The 26,500-nt window shown below is 47.9% G+C and overlaps 2 protein-coding genes across 5 annotated transcripts in view; both read left to right on the top strand.

Annotated features, from left to right (window-relative positions):
• The first annotated feature begins 337 nt into the window (after positions 1-337).
• On the top strand, positions 338-8,944 carry cfdp1 (craniofacial development protein 1). 2 transcript variants are annotated; one of them, XR_014597740.1, is made up of 8 exons: positions 338-671; positions 1,858-1,972; positions 2,563-2,776; positions 2,876-3,132; positions 5,271-5,393; positions 6,069-6,227; positions 7,066-8,111; positions 8,216-8,944. XR_014597740.1 is itself a non-coding variant. In XM_084017643.1 (7 exons), exons 1-7 carry the CDS (start codon positions 605-607, stop codon positions 7,154-7,156), a joined length of 1,026 nt encoding a protein of 341 aa, XP_083873769.1. In that variant the 5' UTR covers positions 338-604; the 3' UTR covers positions 7,157-8,943. The 2 variants fall into 2 exon arrangements, 1 of the variants encoding a protein (XP_083873769.1); XM_084017643.1 differs by having other exon boundaries at positions 7,066-8,943.
• Positions 8,945-9,386: 442 nt separating this feature from the next.
• The window catches only part of LOC311018224 (breast cancer anti-estrogen resistance protein 1-like), a 32,990-nt gene continuing 15,876 nt past the window's right edge, over positions 9,387-26,500 (top strand). Inside the window, exons 1-2 of one of the 3 annotated variants that reach the window (XM_084017076.1) lie at positions 9,387-9,867; positions 17,609-17,656. In XM_084017076.1, the coding sequence (XP_083873202.1) occupies positions 9,856-9,867; positions 17,609-17,656 (60 nt within the window). In that variant the 5' untranslated portion in view covers positions 9,387-9,855. Of the gene's footprint in view, positions 9,868-17,608; positions 17,657-20,429; positions 20,788-26,500 lie in introns of those variants that run through there. The other 2 variants (XM_084017077.1, XM_084017078.1) reach the window with 2 other exon arrangements.

Raw genomic sequence — 26,500 nt, 5'->3', positions numbered from 1 at the left:
AGATAACTACTGTTAAAACGCTGGTTTTCTGAATGGAGTCAAAGTCAACTTTATTTATATAGCAACTTTCATACATATAAAAATGCAGCCCAAAGTGCTTTTCATTAAAAATTATATATATATATATATATATATATATATATATAAAATCAAAAAGACAGGTCATATTAGAGAGAATAACATTTGCATGAATTATTTAAAAATACCACAGTATTTATTCATTGATAGACTGAGACCGAGTGTGATGTATCCTCCGGCCTGAAGGTGGCGCTGGCGTTTCAAAACATCGCTCGGTCCTCTCCACAAAGAAGACATTTGCGCGACGGGCGAACACTTTGAGCCTCGAAACTTGCCGTCGTCGGCCCCATGACGTCACGTTGTATTACTCGTTTTCAGATACGCAACAACAGCATTCATACATTTCACACACTTCATCCGTTTCTATAACTGAGGCGAATAAGCGACGTTATAACCGCAAGTTTCTTTGTTCGTAAGGAGGCGTTTTGGCGCCAAACGGAGTTACGTCTGTGACGTCGTGGGACCGTAAATAAGCTAGTTTGACGTGACTTCACACTCAGTCTGAAGCCCGTTTTTCGCCAACACGATGAGCTACTCTGACTACGACTCAGACGGATATTCGTCCAACGAGGACGCAGACTACGTCCCGTCAGGTGAGAGCGCTTTAGAGGCAGCGGCTAGGTGACGTTCGTAGGGTGCTAGCTGGGCTAGCTAACCCGCTGTAGCTATCGTCTCCGTCACGAATACACTTCGCTACCGTAGAAACATTCCGTGTTCGTGGTGGGAACCGCGTAACGTGACGTCATTACTTGCGTTAAAAACGCGTCTCAGTAAATGTACCCAGCCCCCGTTATAAGCGTGATGCTAACTCTAAACCTGAACCAAGCCGTACCCCTATTCACCACCGGGGGGCGCTGTCTCTTTACACGGGGGGACACTGTTCCAATTTAAAATATATATTTAATATACACTTTTCACTTTGTAACACATGATTGTTTTTCATTAATCTTGTTATTAAGCATTTCCAGCCGCGCTGTAAATAACCGTTATACCGTCATATTAGCGTCGGTTGTTGTTTAATATTTGTTACATATAATAGTGACCCAATAACAGCCAGGGTTCTTACAGGTGCTGGAAACCCTTAAAAACACTTGAGTTTTAGTGGTGTTCTCAAGGTTTGAAAAGTGCTTGGATGTAGAATAAAGGTCTTGAAATGTGTGTTGTATGTGATGACATCTATGATAGAACAGAGGAAAGAAGATCTCCATATCTGAGGGACTGAAAACAGCATTTTCTGACATTTCTTTATGAAAAATGACTTTTGATGATGAACAGATGATGAAAATAGTTGGTGATTATATTTCTGTGGATCTGTTAGTGGAATTAGTTTTCCTTTCATTTGTGGTCCTTCTGTAAAAAGCTGTCTCCAAACATCATGTTGGTTGTTTAGAGGACAATAACATCTCATTTAATGTGATGAACAAGTGACAGAATAAGTAGACTGAATACTGACCATTGGATTGGTACAAATATGGAGTTTACCACAGCTGGAAGGGGCTGGAAAAGCATGGAAATGCACCTGGAAATGCTTGGAAAGTGCTTGAATGTGACTCTGGAGAAAGTGGAGGAACCCTGAACAGGGCACCAGAATCCACATGGATCCAGATCTAGTAAGGTTGCTGCTCAGGGATGAACCTGATATTATTATTATTATTTTCTATACTTTTTGATCTGCTTCCATTTAAACAACAACAATGCCGTGGTTTGATCTGTTAATCAGCTGATGTCCGTGTATTCCCGTCCTCTTTGTCTCAAACTGCCCGGTGTCTTCGTCCTCAGACGGGAACCTCAGCGAGGACGACCTCAACGAGTGTGAGAAGGAGGAGCCTCTGCACGAGGACGACGGCGTGCCGCATCCCGGCGACGGGAGGAAGAGGAAGGACCTGGCTGTGAGGTGAGGGGGAATATTATTATTATTAATGTTAGTTTTGGTGCTCTGCATTCTCCCGAATGTACAAAAGACATTTCCATGACATCACAGCTGAGTAATTACAAAAATAAAACCTGCATGTATAGTTTTTTAGATCATAATGTCACATTGAAGATGAATGTTTTCAGACAAAAGGCTTTTATTACATTGATTAATGGCCAATATGGGTCAAATACCATTTAAGACTTAATTGGGCCTCAATATATTTTAGTCCCCAGTTTTCCCTTTTCATTCTGATGAAACCGAAACTGCAGCATCTTGGATAATAGGCATTTTATCGGCCGTATATATATATATATATATATATATATATATATATATATATATATATATATATATATATATATATACATATACATACATATACATACATATATATATATATATATGTGTATATATATATATATATATATATATATATGTGTGTATATATATATATATATATATATATATATATGTGTATATATATATATATATATACATATATACATATATGTACATATGTATATATATATATATGAATGATTGTTTTATTCCTTTTGTTAAACCCTCAGAAAGAGGAAGAAAGGCGTGCTGAAGCTCGACCAGGAGGAGGAGGAGGAGGGAGCAGAGGAGGAGGAAGGAGAGACGGAGCGCTCCGAGGTCCGGGAGGAGGACGACGCCCGACAGAAGAAAAAGTCAGACGACCTCTGGGCCAGCTTCCTGTCCGACGTCGGGTCCAGACCCAAAGACCCGCCGCCCGCCTCCCAGTCCAGGACCATGCCGAAGGTGAGGACCGCGTGTTTGTTGGTCCTCCAGCTTCAATCCATCTACAGCCACGCATTGATGCTGCAGCTTTCTGTCTCATACTCGCGGTTTTGTCCTCAGGATGAATCATCAGCAGGGACGGCAGACCCTAAACCACCAGGACCCGGCAAACCATCAGGACCTGCCACACCATCAGGACCTGCCACACCATCAGGACCTGCCACACCATCGGGACCCGGCAAACCATCGGGACCCGCCACACCATCGGGACCCGCCACACCATCGGGACCCGCCACACCATCAGGACCCGCCACACCATCAGGACCCGCTAAAGTCACCATCACCAAAGTGTTCGACTTCGCCGGAGAGGAAGTGAGGTCTGAATAATTCAGAGATGATTTGATTAAGAAACGTGTCTAAATGATGATTTCAGATAAGTTTCCACAGCTGACCAGTAGGTGGCGCCACACACTCACTAATGCAGGCTCGATGGAGGATAGCTCTGCTGCTGAACTTCCCTCAGTTATTTGTGTTATTACTTTACTCATTCTCACTGTTAATACCTTTAGAAACATTTGTTCTTTTCCTGCAACAATTCAAATGATCGGCTGAATGAAAGCTGCTGTCTGTTGTTCACACGTTCACCTGGAAAGTCTTGGAAACGTTCAGGCCCAATTCAAGTATTCAAATGTCTTTGAAGCTGTGATTCCCCTGGAGGTCACTAGAGGTCAGTCCTCCTCCCAGTCCTCCTCCCGAGTCCTCCCAGTCCTCCTCCCGAGTCCTCCCAGTCCTCCTCCCAGTCCTCCTCCCAGTCCTCCTCCCCAGTCCTCCTCCCAGTCCTCCTCCCCAGTCCTCCTCCCCAGTCCTCCTATCGAGTCCTCCTCCCCAGTCCTCCTCCCCAGTCCTCCTCCCAGTCCTCCTCCCAGTCCTCCTCCCCAGTCCTCCCCAGTCCTCCTCCCGAGTCCTCCCAGTCCTCCTCCCAGTCCTCCTCCCCAGTCCTCCTCCCGAGTCCTCCTCCCAGTCCTCCTCCCCAGTCCTCCACCCAGTCCTCCACCCAGTCCTCCTCCCCAGTCCTCCTCCCAGTCCTCCTCCCAGTCCTCCTATCGAGTCCTCCTCCCCAGTCCTCCTCCCAGTCCTCCTCCCGAGTCCTCCAAGTCCTCCTCCCAGTCCTCCTCCCCAGTCCTCCTCCCGAGTCCTCCCAGTCCTCCTCCCAGTCCTCCTCCCCAGTCCTCCTCCCAGTCCTCCTCCCCAGTCCTCCTCCCGAGTCCTCCCAGTCCTCCTCCCAGTCCTCCTCCCCAGTCCTCCTCCCAGTCCTCCTCCCCAGTCCTCCTCCCAGTCCTCCTCCCGAGTCCTCCCAGTCCTCCTCCCAGTCCTCCTCCCCAGTCCTCCTCCCGAGTCCTCCCAGTCCTCCTCCCAGTCCTCCTCCCCAGTCCTCCTCCCAGGCCTCCTCCCCAGTCCTCCTCCCAGTCCTCCTCCCGAGTCCTCCCAGTCCTCCTCCCGAGTCCTCCCAGTCCTCCTCCCAGTCCTCCTCCCCAGTCCTCCTCCCGAGTCCTCCCAGTCCTCCTCCCAGTCCTCCTCCCGAGTCCTCCCAGTCCTCCTCCCAGTCCTCCTCCCCAGTCCTCCTCCCAGGCCTCCTCCCCAGTCCTCCTCCCAGTCCTCCTCCCGAGTCCTCCCAGTCCTCCTCCCGAGTCCTCCCAGTCCTCCTCCCAGTCCTCCTCCCCAGTCCTCCTCCCGAGTCCTCCCAGTCCTCCTCCCAGTCCTCCTCCCGAGTCCTCCCAGTCCTCCTCCCAGTCCTCCTCCCCAGTCCTCCTCCCGAGTCCTCCCAGTCCTCCTCCCAGTCCTCCTCCCGAGTCCTCCCAGTCCTCCTCCCCAGTCCTCCTCCCAGTCCTCCTCCCGAGTCCTCCCAGTCCTCCTCCCGAGTCCTCCCAGTCCTCCTCCCAGTCCTCCTCCCCAGTCCTCCTCCCGAGTCCTCCCAGTCCTCCTCCCAGTCCTCCTCCCAGTCCTCCTCCCCAGTCCTCCTCCCAGGCCTCCTCCCCAGTCCTCCTCCCAGTCCTCCTCCCCAGTCCTCCTCCCGAGTCCTCCCAGTCCTCCTCCCAGTCCTCCTCCCCAGTCCTCCTCCCAGTCCTCCTCCCCAGTCCTCCTCCCAGTCCTCCTACCGAGTCCTCCCAGTCCTCCTCCCAGTCCTCCTCCCAGTCCTCCTCCCGAGTCCTCCCAGTCCTCCTCCCAGTCCTCCTCCCAGTCCTCCTCCCGAGTCCTCCCAGTCCTCCTCCCAGTCCTCCTGCCAGACTGGACCCGCCCTCGCTGCTGTGTGTAATTACGGCTGCATGTAATTAGCGTGTAATTAGCATGTAATTAGCACGCGGAGCAGGGAAAGCCGTGATGGAGTCTTCCAGCGGTCATTCCTCATATAGCCTCCTGTCTCACCCCCAGTGAGACAGACAGATGTGTGTTTGTTTATACAGTACAGAGGAGCTTCAAGCTTTACATAGTTTCCCCCCCCCCCCCCCTCCGTCAGGGTGGACAAAGTGGTATCAGCCGACTCCAAAGAAGCCAAGAGTTATCTTAAGAGCCAGAAACAAGAGGAGGAAGAGGAGGATGAAGCCTCATCACCCGACCGACCTTCTGTTCCTGGTCCCAGGTACACTTTACACACACACACACACACACACACACACACACACACACACACACACACACACACACACACACCACATCTAAAGATGAGACACATCTATAGTCCATATGTTTTTGTTGTGAAAATCTATATATAAAATATATATATATATATATATATATGTGTGTGTGTGTGTGTGTGTGTGTGTGTATACACCTTCTGTTGCCATGGTAATTCAAATCATTTGGGTATGTGTACATCTTTCCTCCAAAATCCCAGACAGGAAACAGGAAATCATCTTCCAAGAGACAGGAAGTACAGTGTGACCACAAGCTGTTTCCTATTTATCTCTATCTCTGTGTGTGTGTGTGTGTGTGTGTGTGTGTGTGTGTGTGTGTGTGTGTGTGTGTGTGTGTGTGTGTGTGTGTGTGTGTGTGTGTGTGTGTGTGTGTGTGTGTGTGTGTGTGTGTGTGTGTGTGTGTGTGTGTGTGTGAGTGTGTGTGTGTGAGAGATAGCCATCAGCATCACGCCCTCATTAACGTTACACAAACACACAGAACAGAACGTCACTTTCATGAAATACTCAAATCAGATGTTTCAAAGTGCCAAACTTTTATTTGATGAATTTCTTGAACAACCTACAACCCTTTAAAGCGCTCCTCTAACGTTCTGAGAGTTTATCTGCGTTCTCTCCTGCAGCGGCAAGCGGCCGGCGGGCATGTCCGGCCTCCTCGGACGCTTCGGGCTGAAGAAGCAGAAGATGAGCACGCTGGAGAAGTCCAAGATGGACTGGGACGCCTTCAAGTCGGAGGAGGGCATCACGGAGGAGCTGGCCATCCACAACCGGGGCAGAGAAGGGTGAGAGGTCGCCGGGTTACCGGGGCGACGGCCATCTGATGACCCGTCACAGTGTTACACTGAAGTACATTGTTCTGGTGAATCCTGAAACGTGTTGCATTGTAGATGTAGAATTGATCTGTGATTTTATATCAATAACCAGATAAAAGGATGCTGAAATAACTCCATCATGATGGTGATCAGTAAAAAGTGCTGAGTCATGCTTTGTTAGGTCTGTCTGCAAGACCACAAGATAACTACTGTTAAAACGCTGGTTTTCTGAATGGAGTCTGGTTGATGGTGCTAGGCTACGCTAACATTGTAGCTGCTCCATCAACACTCCATATAAGGTCATCTAGACATAAATACAGCAGAGACCTTGTTGTTTGGACCACAGACAGTCTCTGGTTCCTCACATAGTCTGGTCTGGTCTCTGGACTCATGTGAGCTACTATCTAGACCTCTGGGGGACCACAGACAGTCTCTGGTTCCTCCACATAGTCTGGTCTGGTCTCTGGACTCATGTGAGCTACTATCTAGACCTCTGGGGGACCACAGACAGTCTCTGGTTCCTCCACATAGTCTGGTCTGGTCTCTGGACTCATGTGAGCTACTATCTAGACCTCTGGGGGACCACAGACAGTCTCTGGTTCCTCCACATAGTCTGGTCTGGTCTCTGGACTCATGTGAGCTACTATCTAGACCTCTGGGGGACCACAGACAGTCTCTGGTTCCTCCACATAGTCTGGTCTGGTCTCTGGACTAATGTGAGCTACTATCTAGACCTCTGGGGGACCACAGACCGTCTCTCTGTGGTCTAGTAAAACCTGATGATCCCTCTGTGTGTGTGGTTTTTCAGCTACGTGGAGAGGAAGAACTTCCTGGAGCGCGTCGACCACCGGCAGTTCGAGTTGGAGAAAGCGGTTCGTCAGAGCAACACCAAGCAGTGACGCAGGAAACCCACATTTGTGTTTCCTGCGTCTCTCTAATGACAATGTTTGATGACGGCGAGGATTCAAACCGCCACACTGAGAGGAAGTGAGGTCATCCTCACCTTCCCTACTTCCTGATGCCGCTGATTTAGAGTTTTAGGTGAAATTGTTTTATACAACTTTTGTTTGTAGTTTTGTCCGTTGTTTTTTTTAATATATATTCTCTGAAATCTACGACTGATATAAAACTCGAGGACGATGTTCACCATTGCCACGGTAACGGAAAGTCGCCACGATCAACTTTGTCCACAACGTGTTTCTCTGCGACATCTGTGTTTTCTAAGAAAGAAAACCCTCTTGTGTTCAGAACAAGCATCTGGGTCGGCAGGAAGAAAACGTGTTAGCATCGTACGTTTCGGGGGGAAAACGCGGACACATCGGATATCTATGTCTTTATTCGGACGGAGCAAGTCATGTGAGCGACGTGAAGAGTGAGTCATATATCAAGCTACCATCATTGAACATTACCTATATGGTATAAAAAAGGATTTCACCCAGGAGTCCGATGTTTGTGTCCCAAGAGAAGCCAAAACGTACGTTACGATCGTTACGTAAGGAAGTCGTGTAACGGGACTTCAGCTATCTTTTTTTTTTTATATTTTATTTTTTAACCAAGTCGTTCTGTTGCTGGAACCTAACGGACGTTTTCTTCCGATGTGACCATATCCAGTGCAGAAATATGATGCTAATGTTTTTTTTGTTTTCCGTCTAAATTGGAATAATTTCAGAGATTAAAATAGCAAAAAAAATTACCCGGCGAAAGGTTGTGAGGGGAGGGGCTTCCCATTGCCACAGTAACGGTTTAGAAAGGTCTTTTTATATATTGAAGCTTGATGGAATGAAGGAGGGACCACCGCTGACTTCCTGTTCCCTCCGGCACCGTTTGAACGAAGACGGGAAGCAGCGCTCTCATGTAAATATTAAATATTCAATAAACACACGGATCATTTTCATTTGTCTTGATCACGCCTCTGTACTCGTCGGTTTTCCTTCAATGCAAACGTGCTGCTTCCTCAGATCCACCCGTCGCTCGTCCACACTCCAAATATGGTCACTTCCTTCACTGGTTGCAAAACATCCAAGATGCTGAACTGGAGGCTTCAGAACCGAGGAGTGACATCACCGTGACGACGTCCACTTCTTCCATTCAGTCCACGAGATCATCGTTATCATTTAAGTCAGGTGGGAGGAGTCTGAAACACTGGTCCAATCAAGACGTCCCAGCAGAGGTGATCCGTTCGGTGGATCGGTTCGGTTTCAGATCACCTTCAATTGCCGCGAAAATGTTGGGAGTCGGACCGCAGAATCCAGATTCAGCACAAGGACTTCAAACATGGCGTCCGAGGGGCGGAGCCTCTTAACAGGAAGCTGATTCCACAGCGTCTCCTATAATGTGAACCTGAACCTTAAAAAGCTCCCGTTACGAGGGTTTGATTCCATCCAGACCACGTGACACTACTTCGTTGTAACCACGTTCTGCATGTTATTATCTATGACATCACCGGCTGGTCTTAAAGGACAGGCGCTGAATAAAAACATCAGAAATACGACGGAGACGGTGAATCCGTACTGCTTGTTTATGGTGATGAAACAGTGTGATGATCGTGTTTCTATCATCAGGATACTTTAAAATAAAACAGGAAGAATTACTAAATGTTTTAAATGTACGTATCTGTTATTTATGCACTTATGATTCATCTTCACTGCGAGACTTTTCAACGACGGCATGACGGCTTTTATTTACGTTGAAGACATTCAAGTACGTAACTGGAATGATGTGTTCTGCTTTTTGAATCGGCCGGCAGCGGCTTCCTGTACGGCTCTGACCCGTCGACGTGCGGCGGCCTGAACCTTCTGTTTTCACCCAATAAACCACAATTACTCCTGAAGATATGCTCTTTAATATTTAAAGATGTATCTTAATTATTAAAGAGCAGATTTCCATCTTTCCGAGGGACCGTGGACGTAACAGGCTGCGTTCAGGTTGCACACCATCCAACTAATATTGAATGTTCTTCACTAAATGTAAAGTGATTCCAGTGTTTTAGGAACAATTTAACAGCGCTCCTTTAACGGTTCGGTCCAAAAACCGAACCCCCTGCAGGGGGAGCGCGCGCCCAGCTGTGCGGGACTGGCAGTCCTCCTCGCAGTGAGGCGGTCTCTTTAAGACCGGACTGGAGGATCGTCCCACCCTGAGGAGGGCACGGCAGGCAGCGGAGACGGCCGAGGCGGATCACAGAGTCCGAGCTGCGACGGGACGGCGGAAGTCTCCGTGGACCGGCGTGTTATCGGTGAAGGATTCGCGGCCGAGGCGGCACAGGGGGACCAGGGGGACCAGGGAGACCGGATACACACGGAGGGGAGACAGCCGGCCCTGCTGCACGTCCGGGCGGCCGCACCGCGTTACAAACCCCGCAGACGCGTTTTTAGCCCCGTAGACTAAACGGACCAGGACCCCCGAGACCAACCGGATATACCCCCGTTCACACCGACCGACCCGCGGAATGGACGCAGCCGGACGGAGCGGCGGGGATCCGTGAAGGAGAACCGGGAAGAGGAGCCGTTATCCGGCCGGGAAGGAGACCCGGGACGGAGACCCGGGACGAGCAAGAAAAGGCGTTTCTGAAACGGAATCCGATCCGAGCAAGGGAGGCAACATGTCGGTCCCGGTGAGTCACGTTCACACCTCGTCACTGCACACGGAACATTAACGGAAAACACGATGCAGCACACACACCCAGTTAGACAGGAACCGGATCCTAGTGCACCCTCGATGTGGACCGTGGTGGAACCAGCAGGCTGGTGCAAGCAGTGCAGGATGGTGAAAGCAGTGCAGGATGGTGAAAGCAGTGCAGGCTGGAACGGTTGCTGAGGAGGCTTTGATGTGCCGGTTCACACTCTGGGTCTGTAGGAGCTATTCTGGGCCAACCTGTCTACACAGACTGCTGGTGTGTGTGTGTGTGTGTGTGTGTGTGTGTGTGTGTGTGTGTGTGTGTGTGTGTGTGTGTGTGTGTGTGTGTGTGTGTGTGTGTGTGTGTGGCCTACACACACTCAGCTACACCACAAATAGAAAACCTGCTGACAGTTATTGTTTTACTTCCATTATAGGAACACAGAATATTTCCGTTACGTCTGATTCCAAAGATCGGACGATATCAGATTTCATATCAGGATCAGAAAGTAGAAGATGTGTCTTTTCTCTGATCCAATAAATAATATTAGATTCTTCCAGTATGTGTGAGTGCCACTTTAAGAGTTTTACTTAAGGATAATATCCTGACTCGCAGGTATGTTGGTGGGATAATCGCCACATGACATTTCCATATGGTCCCAGGTCTAATAAAGTCCTCCTGGTAATAATTATAACTTTATTTAACGGCCGATGTGATGGTTAATGCACAAGCTGATGTGATTCATTGACAATAATAATGTCGTTTGGATCACACGGTGAGTTCACGAGTCTCTGAGGCCGGTAAGCCTTCTGCAATATGCCGTCAGTGTTTAGTCCAAATAAATCCTCCATCACAAGTTCCATAATCAGGATTTAATCATTCAGCCTTCAACTGAGAGGAAAACACTGTTCATGTACAGGGTTTTCATCCAGAGGGTCTCTGGATTTCACCAAGCTGGATTCACTGGATCCAACATGACCCACGTGGGCTGGTCTACCACAGCTGGAGGAACCAGAATAAAGTATTGATCTGTGATTTATAGGGGTGTGACGATACACTCCGCTCACGAGAACGAGACGAGACGAGATTTTAAGAAAACTACAATGACAAAATATATGACTGGACCAACAGACTTTAATTTAACAGAGTTGCACATGCATTTTGAAATATTTTATTATAACTCTTTACATGCATGATGTTAGCATTATCTTTTAATAAACTTCTTCTTTCACAAATTTAAACTAAAACTACAATTTATAAAAGTTAAAATAAAATAAATAAAATAAAATATTTCTGTTTTCCAAGTGTAAATATGTGCAAAACCAAATCAAAGTTCTACTTTGTCAATACAGAGTTCAAATAGTGCAAACGGAGCCTGACCAAGTATGTCATGAACAACATGCTGCAACTACAGCATCTTCAGCATCTTCAGCATCTCCGACATCGCAGCTGTCAAGTGTATCAATGCTTCGGGAGTTTTGTCTCATCTCTGGGCTGGTGATGCTGCTGCTATGGCAGCTTGCTGCTCAAGGTAACGAGCCAGCATATCCAACGTGCCCGTCATTAACTTGTGTGATGGTGATTGTAGCCGTTTCTGCTTGGACATTTTCACCGCGGTAGCCGCTGAACTACGATGAAAAAAGCAGTCAAGGTGCGTGTCCACAGGGGCATTTTTAAACGCGAGTGGACGCGCCGCTTCCCAGTATTGCACGCTTGTGGGCTCCCACTAGAGGATGATTGACAGGCGCTCTCCTTCAAACAACAGACTTTTGCGAGCGTTCCCGAGGCGGCGAGTCGAGCCCGGCGCCTCTGATTAGCATAAAGTAGATTCGACTTCAACTTTAGGCAAATGAGGAGCGGCCAACTCGCGCGCCGTCTCTCGACATTCGCCGCGACGCTACCAGAATGCATTGCACGGCTTTTCACATAGACAATGAATGGGACGCGGAGATACACCGCTGCCTGTGGACACGCACCATCACCCGCCCGAGTAAACGAGCGACGCGGGGAACACCGAGGCCAGCTTGGGTTGCAAGATTTATAGTGTGCGCAAAACAGATGTGCGACTTCAATCCCGCGTCGCGCACGGCCACGTCCATATTACGTACATTTTCGTAACAATAAGCGATGCCTTGGTTGGTTTTTTAAGCTCCCAGTCAGTAACAGCTGTCTGTAAAACCTCAGCTATGTATAGCTCACAAATCTCGCGAGACGGATTTTTAAGGCGACGAGAAATATCGTCGACTTTAATCTCGCGAGATCTCGTGGTACGAGATCTCGTCACACCCCTAGTGATTTAATATCAATAACCAGATGAACAGGATGCTGAAATAACTCCATCATGATGGTGATCAGTAAAAAGTGCTGAGTCATGCTTTGTTAGTCTGTCTGCAAGACCACAAGATAACTACTGTTAAAACGCTGGTTTTCTGAATGGAGTCTGGTTGATGGTGCTAGGCTACGCTAACATTGTAGCTGCTCCATCAACACTCCATATAAGGTCATCTAGACATAAATACAGCAGAGACCTTGTTGTTTGGACCACAGACAGTCTCTGGTTTCTCATAGACTTCTATACAGTCAGAGAGGAGTCGCCCCCGGGTGGCCAGCAGAGAGAATGACCAACGTTGTGTTGGAGACGCAGCTGCGCGTTTCCATGGTTACTAGGAAATAATACAAGTGTTAACCTACCTGAGTGATAGTGGGGTCTGTGTGTGTGTGTTTGTGTGTCCTCCACATGTTCTGGTTATTCTGTCAACGTGTCCTGTCATCGACCGTCTCTGCGTTTGTAAAGAGAAGTGATGACATGTTTTGTGGGCGGAGCCTAACTGGTGTTTGTGTAGCGCTGCCGTCACATAGACGCCGTCACATCGCGTCTGTCTGCAGTGACTTCCTGTCACCACGGTGACCAGACATGAACGTGACGTCTGCTCTTTTGACATGTCACACCTGCAGATGGTGAGAGCCTCGTTGCCACAGCAACCGTTCCCATGAGTCCTCACACCTGGTCACACACACACACATGCGTTCCCTGACCAACACGGTGTGGTTGTGTGTTCAGCTGAGCGTCGATCTGCTGAGCACACAAGAAAGTGTGTGTGTGTGTGTCGTGTGTGTGTGTGTGTGTGTGTGTGTGTGTGTGTGTGTGTGTGTGTGTGTGTGTGTGTGTGTGTGAGCACTTCAGTCACATTGGTTTGTGTGTGTTGTGTGTCTAGTTGTTAGCTGATGCTACATGCTATGACATCGTAATGGAAGGCTAACAAACATGAACCAATAAAAACAACATAAATCACGATCTTGCTGGAGGAACGACTTCATGCTCACACATAAACATCAACCCCATGAGCTGGAAGAACACCGGTGAGGTGGTGTTGGACCATGTTGTCGTAGCTTCTTAATAACGGCTAATAACGCTGGAGAGCACTATTCATCTGAATGCAAAACACAATTTCACCACTAGATGGGAGTAATTCCTACACGGTCTCTTTAACGTTAGAAAACTTTCATCCACATTGATCAGTTCTTTGAATCAAACTTCTTCTAAACGTGAACACGTCTGGATCGCTAATCAGTATAATAATCGGCAATAATCAGTAATAACCGGTAGTAATCGGTAATAATCAGTTATAATCAGTAATAATCGGTAATAATCAGTAATAATCATAGTAATCAGTAATAATCGTACTTATTAGTAATAATCGGTAATAATCAGTAATAATCATAGTAATCAGTAATAATCGTAATAAGCATGAATAATCAGTAATAATAGGTAATAATCAATTATTATTATTTTGAACCTCCATCAAACTGGTGCTGTGTGTGTGTGTGTGTGTGTGTGTGTGTGTGTGTGTGTGTGTGTGTGTGTGTGTGTGTGTGTGTGTGTGTGTGTGTGTGCCTGCATGTGGATGTATGCATAAATCAAAAAACGCTGATGGAGGTTATTTACGATGGTGTGTGTCCCTTCTACACTCACACACACACACACACACACACACACACCCTGTAGTAGATATGTGGGGTTTCCCGAGGTGATTAACAGGGGCTGCTTGGGCCGGTGCGGCACTGTTTGTGCGCATTTGCCATCGTAAAGCTTTTCAGTTCAATATCAATCATAGCTGTTTAGAGAGAGAAGCCCCGCCTCCCGACTCAATACACACACACACACACACACACACACACACACACACCTTGCATCTCAATTTCATGCAGCTCTCCTCGCCGGTGGAGCGTTGCTAGGGGCAACAGGAGGGTCTGCTGAGTGTCAGTCTCATAGCGGGCCTCGCCGTTTTAAACGGAGCCGTGGACACGCGGCGCCAAACGGCATTCTGAGTTGACTTCCTGTTTGTGTTCAAAGGGGCGGAGTCTGTCAGTCACGTCCATTCATCTCCTTCCAGCATCCACTAAGATCCGATACCAAACAGGAAGTTAACCTCAATGTGTTTGATGAGAAATTAGGAGTCTGGATCTGCAAGAGACCGGTTCAGGGTTTAGGATCCAGATCAGGGTTTAGGATCCAGATCAGGGTTTAGGATCCAGATTAGGGTTTAGGATCCAGATCAGGGTTTAGGATACAGATTAGGGTTTAGGATACAGATCAAGGTTTAGGATCCAGATTAGGGTTTAGGATACAGATCAAGGTTTAGGATCCAGATTAGGGTTTAGGATCCAGATCAGGGTTTAGGATCCAGTCACAGATATTTATATAACATGTGTTTGATAAGAATTATGACCCGTGAGACTAGAATGTACTACCGTGAAAAATGATTACATCATCAAGTAAATAAATGGTAAATGGCCTCATTTATATAGTGCTTTTATCCAAAGCCCTTTACATTAATGACTGACATTCATTCACACATTCACACACCGACGGTGGAGTCAACCACCCAGGGCGACAGCCAGCTCGTCAGGAGACATTAGGGTGAGGTGCCTTGCTCAGAGACATCAGGCACTCAGCTAGGAGGAGCTGGGGATCGAACCGGCAATCTTGCGGTTACCAGCCAACCCGCTCTACCTCCTGAGCTAAACCCCCCCTTATCATATAAATATCATGGTGTTACTAGTATTATGTTACCTGTGATATCATGTCCCGACCTGTGATGTCATGCCCTGGTCTGTGATGTCATGTCCTGGTCTAACCCTGATCCTGGAGGTCTAACCCTGATCCTGGAGGTCTAACCCTGATCCTGGACGTCTAAACCTGATCCTGGAGGTCTCACATTGATCATGGATGTCTAAACCTGATCCACTTCACTTCCCTCCATCTTTACCCCTCCACTGTAAATAGCCACCTCGCTTCCTTCGTCCATCCAGTCCGCTCTTCCCCCGTATCCGCCGTCATCCATCCAGGCCTCCACATCCTCCACACACAGCCCCCCCCAACCCCCCCAGCACAATTCCATCACACACACACACACACACACAGCCGGCGGTGTGGAATGGCCTTTGTGAGGAGTAAATTGCTTGCCCTCTCAGTTCACAACCAATTCACATGATGGCAGCTGGGCAGATTAAAGTGTGTGTGTGTGTGTGTGTGTGTGTGTGTGTGTGTGTGTGTGTGTGTGTGTGTGTGTGTGTGTGTGTGTGTGTGTGTGTGTGTGTGTGTGTGTGTGTGTGTGTGTGTGTGTCCACTAAAGCTGCATGACATCAGAACAAAGCCAGCGTTTAAATATATTTTACTTCCTCTGGAACATAAATTGCAATATGAAATTAAATATTTAATTTTAAGAAAGGATAATTTTGGTTGCTAAATTAAGAGTCTGGATCCATAAATTATTAATATTAATAAAAAAAAATTCCCAGCCGCGATGACCCTCCTTGTTCATCTACGACAAACGGTTCATGTTACTAAAGTGGGCGGGGTAACAGTGAAGTGGGCGGGGCTTCGTTAAGTGAAGATTAAGGGGATTTTGATCACTTCTGTCCTCTGGATGCATAAATTCCAAAATGCCGAACTCGAGGCTTCAAAACCGTAAACCGTATTTCACAAATCAGCGGGTAACGTTGCCATGACGACGTCTACACTTTATAGAAGCTAACTTTGTTAGCACCTTTACATCTGGATCCAGACCCAGTAAGCAACATCCTTACTGGATCTGGATCCATGTGGATTCTGGTGTGAAGCTGCTAACAAAGTTAGCTTCTATAATTCAAGGTTCAACTTCGCGGCTTGTTAAAGTCATCTTAGTAGCTAACTAGCATTGGTAGCATGGTAGAGACCTCCCCTGGTGGCCAGCAGAGAGAAGTAGGACCATTTTCTCATAGACTTCTATACAACCAGAGAGGAGTCGCCCCCTGGTGGCCAGCAGAGAGAAGTAGGACCATTTTCTCATAGACTTCTATACAACCAGAGAGGAGTCGCCCCCTGGTGGCCAGCAGAGAGAAGTAGGACCATTTTCTCATAGACTTCTATACAAACAGAGAGGAGTCGCCCCCTGGTGGCCAGCAGAGAGAAGTAGGACCATTTTCTCATAGACTTCTATACAACCAGAGAGGAGTCGCCCCCTGGTGGCCAGCAGAGAGAAGTAGGACCATTTTCTCATAGACTTCTATACAACCAGAGAGGAGTCGCCCCCTGGTGGCCAGCAGAGAGAAGTAGGACCATTTTCTCATAGACTTCTATACAACCAGAGAGGAGTCGCCCCCTGGTGGCCAGCAGAGAGAAGTAGGACCATTTTCTCATAGACTTCTATACAACCAGAGAGGAGTCGCCCCCTGGTGGCCAGCAGAGAGAAGTAGGACCATTTTCTCATAGACTTCTATACAACCAGAGAGGAGTCGCCCCCTGGTGGCCAGCAGAGAGAAGTAGGACCATTTTCTCATAGACTTCTATACAACCAGAGAGGAGTCGCCCCCTGGTGGCCAGCAGAGAGAAGTAGGACCATTTTCTCATAGACTTCTATACAACCAGAGAGGAGTCGCCCCCTGGTGGCCAGCAGAGAGAAGTAGGACCATTTTCTCATAGACTTCTATACAACCAGAGAGGAGTCGCCCCCTGGTGGCCAGCAGAGAGAAGTAGGACCATTTTCTCATAGACTTCTATACAACCAGAGAGGAGTCGCCCCCTGGTGGCCAGCAGAGAGAAGTAGGACCATTTTCTCATAGACTTCTATACAAGCAGAGAGGAGTCGCCCCCTGGTGGCCAGCAGAGAGCTTTAAGGACGTTCAGCGTTGGCTGCTTGTCTCTCTTTGCTGCCATCCTAATTAGCCTACTCCACTTCTGGCGGTCTATAAAAAGACGGACCCGTCCTCCTCTGTGATGATAGAAGTGGACTTCCCAAAAAAATGTTTTTATATTTTAAATTAACATACAGTTACATTGACATACTATTCATATATCTTCACATATTATTAACCGTATTCTTGCAATATTTATATATAAATATTGTGTGTGAGAGAGAGAGAGAGAGAGAGAGAGAGTGAGAGAGAGAGAGAGAGAGAGAGTGAGTTTTATCAGCATATCTAGATCAGTTCAGATTGATTCTCTGGCCCTTCAGTCTCAGTTGCCATAGTAACCTCCCTATATATATATATATATATATATATATATATATATATATATATATATATATATATATATATATATATGTGTGTGTGTGTGTGATATGAAGGCAGCCATCAAACGGTAAATGATGTGAAGGTAGAACTCACTTTAACTCTGAAAGCTGAAGCTGCTGCGTCGGCATGACGACGAGGTCTCTGCTCACGTCGGTGCTGTTCCTCCCTCCCTGTCCTCCAGGTGTTCTGTAGGATGTTTGACTGCCTGCAGGGGGCGCCACAGGTGGAGGTAGGTCACACAGCATGGAGTGGAGTGCTGCTAACACCTGAACGCCTGAGCCCACATGAGTCCAGAGACCAGACCAGACTATGTGGAGGAATCAGAGACTGTCTGTGGTCCCCCAGAGGTCTAGATAGTAGACCACATTAGTCCAGAGACCAGACCAGACTATGTGGAGTAACCAGAGACTGTCTGTGGTCCCCAGAGGTCTAAATAGTAGCTCACATGAGTCCAGAGACCAGACCAGACTATGTGGAGTAACCAGAGACTGTCTGTGGTCCCCCAGAGGTCTAGATAGTAGCCCACATTAGTCCAGAGACCAGACCAGACTATGTGGAGGAACCAGAGACTGTCTGTGGTCCAAACAACAAGGTCTCTGCTGTATTTATGTCTAGATGACCTTATTTGGAGTGTTGATGGAGCAGCTACAATGTTAGCGTAGCCTAGCATCATCAACCAGACTCCATTCAGAAAACCAGCGTTTTAACAGTAGTTATCTTGTGGTCTTGCAGACAGACCTAACAAAGCATGACTCAGCACTTTTTACTGATCACCATCATGATGGAGTTATTTCAGCATCCTTTTATCTGGTTATTGATATTAAATCACAGATCAATAGTTCATTTTTATTAAAAATGAATGTGAGATTCATGGATCTGAGTACTTAATTGGGCTAATAAAACTGCGTTTGGTTGACTGAGCTGATCACTGTGATGTCATCATCAGTGTGATCATCACACTGTGATGTCATCACCGCCGGTGACTGCACGTTTCTGTTCAAATCTACATCACAAACTCATTTATTGAACTAACGGTCTGAGCATGTTCTCCTCATTGCAGGCTGCGTGTGTTTGATTGATTGTTTTCCCATCATGCTGTGCTGCAGCAGCTCACCTCTCTCTCTCTGAAACACTCGGTTTGACCACCTGCCCCTCCCTCCCAAAAAGCCCAGTCTGCTGTGATTGGTCCTCTGTTGTTTTTCAGTTCCTCTAGAAGTCGAAGCACGTTAACGTTGGTCTCCTCCACACTCAGCTCCAAATGTGGCGGCGTTTTGAGAAGGCCACATTTCTGAGCTGCATTTGAAGGCATGTTTCCCTCGGCCGGCCACCAGGGGGCGACGCCTCTCTGATTGTATAGAAGTCTATGGGAGACACAGAGACCCAGTCTTCATGAAGCCGGAGCAGAGACCATTACCATATTCAGATCCACGTTGACCCACATCACCTCGGTCCTACAATGGCTTCTGTTGTCGTGCTGTGTGATGCCCTGGTGGATTGTGGGTCGGTGTGACAGAGGCCACGGTTGTGGCGGTCGGCGAGTCCGTGTCCAGGTCCGGGTCCGGGTCACGGAGGGTGAGGGGTGTGGAGGTGTGAGGAATGTTCTGTTGGCTGGCTGGTCGACTGCAGACACAATGGAGCTGCTGTTCCTCCAACATGGGGGGCAGCGAGGATAAGAGGGGGCGTGGCCAAACCAGGGGGCGTGGCCAAACTGGGACGGTTCATCTTTAATTCATCTTACTGATGAATCCATTCCTCATGACAGCCGGTAGAAGTGTAGTAACACAGGGTTGGTCCGGGTGCTGGAAATCCTTGAAAACACTTTTTTTGTGTGGCGTTTTCAAGGTTTGAAAAGGTCTTGGATTTAGACTAAAGGTCTTGAAATGTATGTTCTATGTGATGACATCTATGATAGAACAGAGACAAGAAGATCTCCATATTTGAGGGACTGAAAACAGCATTTCCTGACATTTCTTTATGAAAAATGACTTTTGATGATGAACAGATGATGAAAATAGTTGGTGATTATATTTCTGTGGATCTGTTAGTGGAATTAGTTTTCCTTTCATTTGTGGTCCTTCTGTAAAAAGCTGTCTCCAAACATCATGTTGGTTGTTTAGAGGACAATAACATCTCATTTAATGTGATGAACAAGTGACAGAATAAGTAGACTGAATACTGACCATTGGATTGATACAAAGATGGAGTTTACCACAGCTGGAAGGGGCTGGAAAAGCATGGAAATGCACCTGGAAATGCTTGGAAAGTGCATCCTTTCTAATCAGTTCCACCAGGGGGCGACTCCTCTGGTGTATATAAGAAGTGGACGTTGCCATGGTGATGTCTCCCGTTGGTTTGTGGACTACGTTTTTTTAATTTGGATTTTTGCCACCAGTGAAGGAAGTGACCATATTTGGAGTGTGGAGGAGCGACGGGGGGATCTGATGACCCGTACTGGATCTGGATCCATGTTAAGCTTTTTTCCCGTTGTCCTGGAAAACGCTGAGTCAGCATTTATCGGAGGCCAGAGGGAAAGCTTAAAAAAGGATGTTTTTCAAAGAATCTATATTCGGTGACTCGGCAGTCAGACGTTTCCTCTGATCACTGAAATACTCACTGGAGAAAAGTAATCAAATAATCAGTTTATTTACGTTTTTAGTTGCCGTGGCAACGCAGTGATTTAGCTTCCAAAGCAGCTTCAGGTTCGTTGGTAAACATGGTGAGATGAGCTCATGTAGCAAACCAGAGCACTGAAGGTCTCCCACAGCCAGGGGGCGAGAGAGAGGGAGGGAGGGGGGGAGAGAGGGGGAGGGGAGGAGGAGGAGGGAGGGGAGGAGGAGGAGGAGGAGGGAGGGCAGAGCTTTATTTGCAGGAGCGCTCCCGGGGCCAATGGTCAGACGGGAGAGGGGGAATATGAGGATCCAGCAGGAAGTGACGTGTCGGGTTACAAGACTCCTCCCCCTTTTCCTCAGGCTACAGAGAGAGAGGGAGGGAGGGAGAGGGAGGAATAAGGGCGAGCGGGGCAGGAGTAAATGGGCCAAGCAGCAGACTCATTCTTGCTGTGTGAGATCACGGAGCGTCACAATGTGTCGGGATCTGCTGGACTACTGAGACCAGGTCTGAGACCAGGACTGAGACCAGGTGTGAGACCAGGTGTGAGACCAGGACTCTAGGAGACTCGGGAGGCAGAGGAGGGAGGACAGACGGACAGGAGGCCATTGGGAGGAAGGATCTAGTTTTTGGGATCTCGTCTCCGCAACCAAAAAACAGGATTGAGTTGTCTGACGGGGGCTGAGCTACAGCCCGCCCGCCGACCCCCCCGCCACCGCCGCTTCACTGCAGCACGACAACATGAACTATCTGGTGAGTGTGTGAGGAGGTCGCACAACCAACACCGGTGTGTGTGTCGTCCGTGGAGTTCAGAGTGTTTCAGCAGGACCTGCTAGTCCCAGCTGTGAGGGGGGGCATGAAGAACAGGGGAATGTGAAGGGGGGGAGGGTTTGTGTGGATTCCTACCTCTTGTTGCCCCGGCAGAGCGGTGTGTGTGTGTGTGTGTGTGTGTTTGTGTGTGTGTGTGTGTGTGTGAAGGAATGTACGAAGTTCATTTAAAGAAACAAAACGGTCCGATGGAACGTTGTTAGTTGTTGTTGTTTGTTGTTGTTGTTTGTTGTTGTTTGTTGTGAAACAAACAATATATGAAAATCTTGAAAATCTGTTTAAAACTCTTCAACATGGTGGAGTTACTTCACATCCGGGCCGGTTCTCAGACCCCCCAGAGTCCTGTTTGAGGGTCCAGACTGGGCTTCAGGGTTCTGGTTTAGGTTTGATGTTGTGATGATGATGGATGCTCCTCTGATTCACGACATCGTCCCGATAATCATCAATCACACTAAAACGTACTTATTTATCTCAGATATCTACGATCCGATCGTCTTCTCCTGACCAAATCTCAAAGTTACATGATTTACTTTCTCGCTTGAACGCATCGCGGGGGGGGGGGGGGGTCCGTCCGGTTTGTGGCGGTGAAGGACTACAGAGGAGGAGGAGGAGGAGGAGGAGGCAGCGCCGCGGTTGGCCTTTCTGCTGACTCGGAGGAAAAGAGCAGAGAAATGAAGGTTTTATGGACAAGGACGAAGGCAGAGAGGAAAACCAGGACCTGGGGCCAGGAGAGGAAGACCAGGACCAGGACTGGAGAGGAAGACCATGTAAAGTAGTGGATATGACGATGATGTAGTAGAACAGAGAGGATCATGGGTAATGGCGAGGTGAGGATGGTAGTGACGTCTCTCTGTTGTGTGTTACACGGCAACAAGTTCATCTGTTTCAGGACCAGGACCTGATTAACCCAGTTCAGAGGGTCTGAGGACGTTGTCATGGCAACATCACCAGTCGCTTAGTGGACTACGGTTTTGAAGCCTACAGCTCAGCATTTCTGCCGTCGCCATCTTGGGTTTGTTTGCAACCAGAGGAAGAAGTGACCATATTTGGAGTGGAGCGGAGCGACGGGTGGATGAGATGAACTTGAGCAGCATCCTGACTGGATCTGGATCTGGATCACCGTAATGTACGAACATTATGAAACTAGAGAATCCATCAGACAGACAGCAGCTCTGAGGCGCCTCAGCGTCGGCTTCACTGCAGGTTTTGAAGAAGTAGGATCACATCTATATGACTGAAATCTGTTGGATTGCCTGAGACCATCAGGAAATACCAAACAGTCCACCTCCAGTGTCCCAGAATGCCTTTGGTATGCGGGTCAAAGGTCACTCCAACTGTGTCCACTGAGTCATGTTTGCCGGCATGTGTGAGTCACACGGAGCTCCTGGTCCGGGACGGACCGTCTGATCCGGGTCTTCGGGAGTACGAATACAGAGCCGAGCTTCACCGACCGACGTGCGTTCTGATTGGCTGATTCCTGTGCGTGTGTGTGTGAATGGGATTCCTGCAGTAATCCAGCCCTCCATGACTCAGTCAGTGAGTCAGGACTAACGCAAACCCCCCTGAGCCTCCGAGTCCTTCTTATCTTTCTGTCCATGTTGCATTGTGGGACGGCGACCTGCGTACGTTGTGTTTGAGTTTCACCGCGTGTCGGGATAAAAACGCTGTCTGACTATCGAGGTGGGAAGTCGAGCCGGATTTAAACGGATTCATAAACCTTTCATCCCGAGACACCTTTATCATTCATGATCGTCTTAGTGAAGATGATTGGGTTGTTTTTTCCCCCTGGTGGCCAGCAGGGAGAATGACAGTTTTAGGCACTTCAGCATCGGTTTCACTTTTCAGAGTGTCGCCTCCTGAGAAGAACACAATGAAGCATTGTGGGAAACCAGACCTGACCTATTAAATGTCTAATGGGTGGAGAGAGTTAATTTGATCCGGTCTGTTCTGGGAGATGACGGAGGACCAGTAAGAATGTGGATCTGATGGGGACGATGGTCTGTGACCCGGCTGCTCTGACTCAGTCCAGAACAAGAAATGGCCTTGTTGTTGGTCCGAGTCCCGACGCGTCCCAACACTGAAGCATTCATGTCCGACGTCACCGTCCTCAACCTTCTGGCAGACCACCGTGTGGTCCTGGACCATGTCCACCATTATGAAGCTCACAAGTGTTTACAATAAACTCCTCAGGATGGTTGTCCCGGCAACGATCAGAGAGCCGGCGTTCTGTTCGTTGGTTTAAGACCTGCAGCGTTGGTCCTGGTTTTGTCCTGGTCCTGGGACTATTTAAAAACCTCAGGGTTCGCATCGGATGGCGTACCTGATGTTTCTCGTCCTCGCCGCCTTAGATCACGAAGCCGTCGCCACTTCATCGTAAATATGTTTTTGAGAAGATGAATAACCGACACACACACACACACACACCGGGAGGGTGGGTGTGTGTGTGTGTGTGTGTGTGTGTGTGAGTAAAGCTCTTAATCACAGGTGTGGCGGTCTCCGCTCGCCCCTGAAGGCGTTCTAAACGTACCCATGATCCTCCTGGGCTGACTCATCGTGTTAATGTATGCAAACATCCTGGAATCACTTCACAGATTAGTTTAGTTTTTATTCACAGTCAAATATTCTTAAATAAAACCATGAATCATTTTTTAAATACAGGATCTATGTTTTCATTCTTCAAGATATTTACAAGCTCCGTGATGAAATCCTCCAGGAAATAGTCCCGTCCAGAACCTTGACGTCGGGCCGGATCGGTGAAATGAAAAAGAAACAGCAGGTTGACTTGAGGAAGATGTTTTTGAGTGTTCCTCCCTCTGTGTGTGTGTGTGTGTGTGTGTGTGTGTGTGTGTGTGTGTGTGTGTGTCTTTCAACAGGTTAGGCAACACTCAGGCCACGCCCATCTGCTCCAGGCTACACAAACCCTGCTGTTGTTCCAGCTAGTAGTCGTAGCCTGAAGGCAGGAATTCCTCAGCCGGGATCATCGTTCTGTAAAGCAGCTGGAACCGGCGGGTGGGGGGGGGGGGGGGACAGGACTCTGATTGGATGGTTTGTGATGTCAGGTTGACAGACGTGATGATGTCATCAGTTGTGATCTGATGGTGCTAGCTGACGTTAGCACGCGCATTCCAGAGTCCTGCAGTGAGTCCTGCGTGAGGAGTCTTTTCTGTACAAATCGGCTGCTCACAAGTATTTCTCAAGAACAGCCTGACGTGCCAGGTCAGGAACAGAGTCTGTGTGTGTGTGTGTGTGTGTGTGTGTGTGTGTGTGTGTGTGTGTGTGTGTGTGTGTGTGTGTGTGTGTTTCTGTCTTTGTGGTGTGAAATGTGTCGTTACATATCTGAGACCAGCCTGGACCTGTCTGTCTCTCTGTCTCTCTCTCTCTGCCTGTTTACTACACATTCCAGAGGTGTCACCACACACACACACACACACACACATACACACACACATACAGAGACACACACACACACACACACATACAGAGACACACACACACACACACACACATACAGAGACACACACACACACACATACAGAGACACACACACACACACACATACAGAGACACACACACACACACACACACACACACACACACATAGAGAGACACACACACACACACACACAGAGACACACACACACACACACACACACACACACACACATACAGAGACACACACACACACACACACACACACATACAGAGACACACACACACACACACACACACATACAGAGACACACACACACACACACATACAGAGACACACACACACACACACACACACACACACATACAGAGACACACACACACACACACATACAGAGACACACACACACACACACACATACAGAGACACACACACACACACATACAGAGACACACACACACACACACACATACAGAGACACACACACACACACAGTGTAATGAAGGAGGAGGACGATAGAAAACAGTCATTAAGCAACACGAGACTCCCAGAGAGCCGTCTGCTGGGACAGACCTGGACCTGGACCTGGACCTGGACCTGGACTTTGGTCTTTGTTCTTTAGAGTTCTGGGTTGTGTTGAACACACACACACACACACACTGGTCCGGGTCCTCGGGTCAAACGGAGGCGACACACAAAAGGACATTAAGCCTCACAGACGAGCGAGTGAGCTGTCTACGTCGAGCTCGCTCTACCAGCTGTTACATTACTGCCTCCTCAGTGGAGGTCTCTCTCTCTCTCTCTCTCTCTCTCTCTCTGTCTGTCTGTCTGTCTCACCCTGTCTCTCTCTCAGTTTGAGTTGATATATTTTTAATAAATCAGGATCAACAGACCTCCTGGTAAACGCTGACGTTCCCCACAAATATGATATATATTCATATATATATATATATATATATGAATATTTCATGTTATTTTTGTATCGTCCTGTCTAAAGCTTTGTTGACATCCACATTAACGGGTTTGGCGTCGCCGTAGCGTCGCCGTAGCGTCGCCGTAGCGTTGCCATGGCGACGCCCTCAGAGCAGAATAGAGAGCAGCTTGAAAGCAGACAAACAAGTATCAGAAAAAAGGATCGGCTCGTCTGATCGGCTCGTCTGATTGGCTCGTCTGATTGGCCTTAAGAGAGGCCGCCGATCAATCACTGCATGTTTCAGCTGATTGGGAACGAGTAGCGGCTCTGATCACTGCTGCTCGCCGTGTGTGTGGATCTGGAGGAGAGAGAGACTCCTTGTTTTACTTCACAGACAGAAATAGAGAGAGAGCAGGAGAACGCAGGGGCGAGTCACTGACCCGTCGTCCAATCAGGAGGCTGCGTGAATCATCCTCATCGCACTTCCTGTTTCCCCGGCTGCTGGGGGGGTAGTATGATGGTAGTACTGAGTGTACTGCTGTGTGGGCCATCAGTACAAATACTTCCTTACTTTTGCCTATTTATTTTTCTGACCTTGTACTTTCTACTCATTAACTAAATAGACTCACTTTAGTTTGAATGCATTTAAGTGATTATTGATTATTATTAATATGACCAGCCAGTACAAATGTACTTCATAGTGATACTTTATTCTTTGTACTTGGAGTATATTTCAGTACTTTTACACTTTTACTTGAGTGAAGAAGTAGAATCAGTAATTCTACACACAAGTGTTGTACTTCTACTTGAGTATTCATTTCTGTACTCCTACTTGAGTACTCAAGTACTAATTTCACCAGAGTATTAATCAACACAAGTATGTGTACTTCTACTTTCACCAGAGTATTAATGAACAGAGTGTGTGTACTTGAGTACTGCGTCTGGTGAATGATGATGTCATCATCCTCCGTTCTGCTGGTGATTATGAAACCGTGTTTATGGTTTTATGTTTCTTATCTCTGATGACGCGGCGGCGGCGGCGTCCTTGTACTCTGCCCTCTGATTGGCTGTTCACAGCGTCTCATTTATGCAAATGAAGCAGAAAATGGCCACCGTGCTTCGAATATCACAGCTGAGTAGGAGAAGTTTATTTGTTGTTTTTGCTGTGTCTGTATTTACGAACCATAATGCATTGCACTAGAAGTAGAGGATGAATTGTTGCTGATGAGACTGGAAAGTATGAATGTGATGTTGGTTCCTTTAGATGCGACCGCAGACTTTCTCTGCTTTCATGT

The sequence above is a fragment of the Eutrigla gurnardus genome, assembly GCF_963514095.1.
Source record: "Eutrigla gurnardus genome assembly, chromosome: 9".
NCBI lineage: Eukaryota > Metazoa > Chordata > Actinopteri > Perciformes > Triglidae > Eutrigla > Eutrigla gurnardus.
The sequence above is the reverse complement of the archived record's forward strand: the minus strand, read 5'-3'. Positions and strand labels throughout refer to the sequence as shown.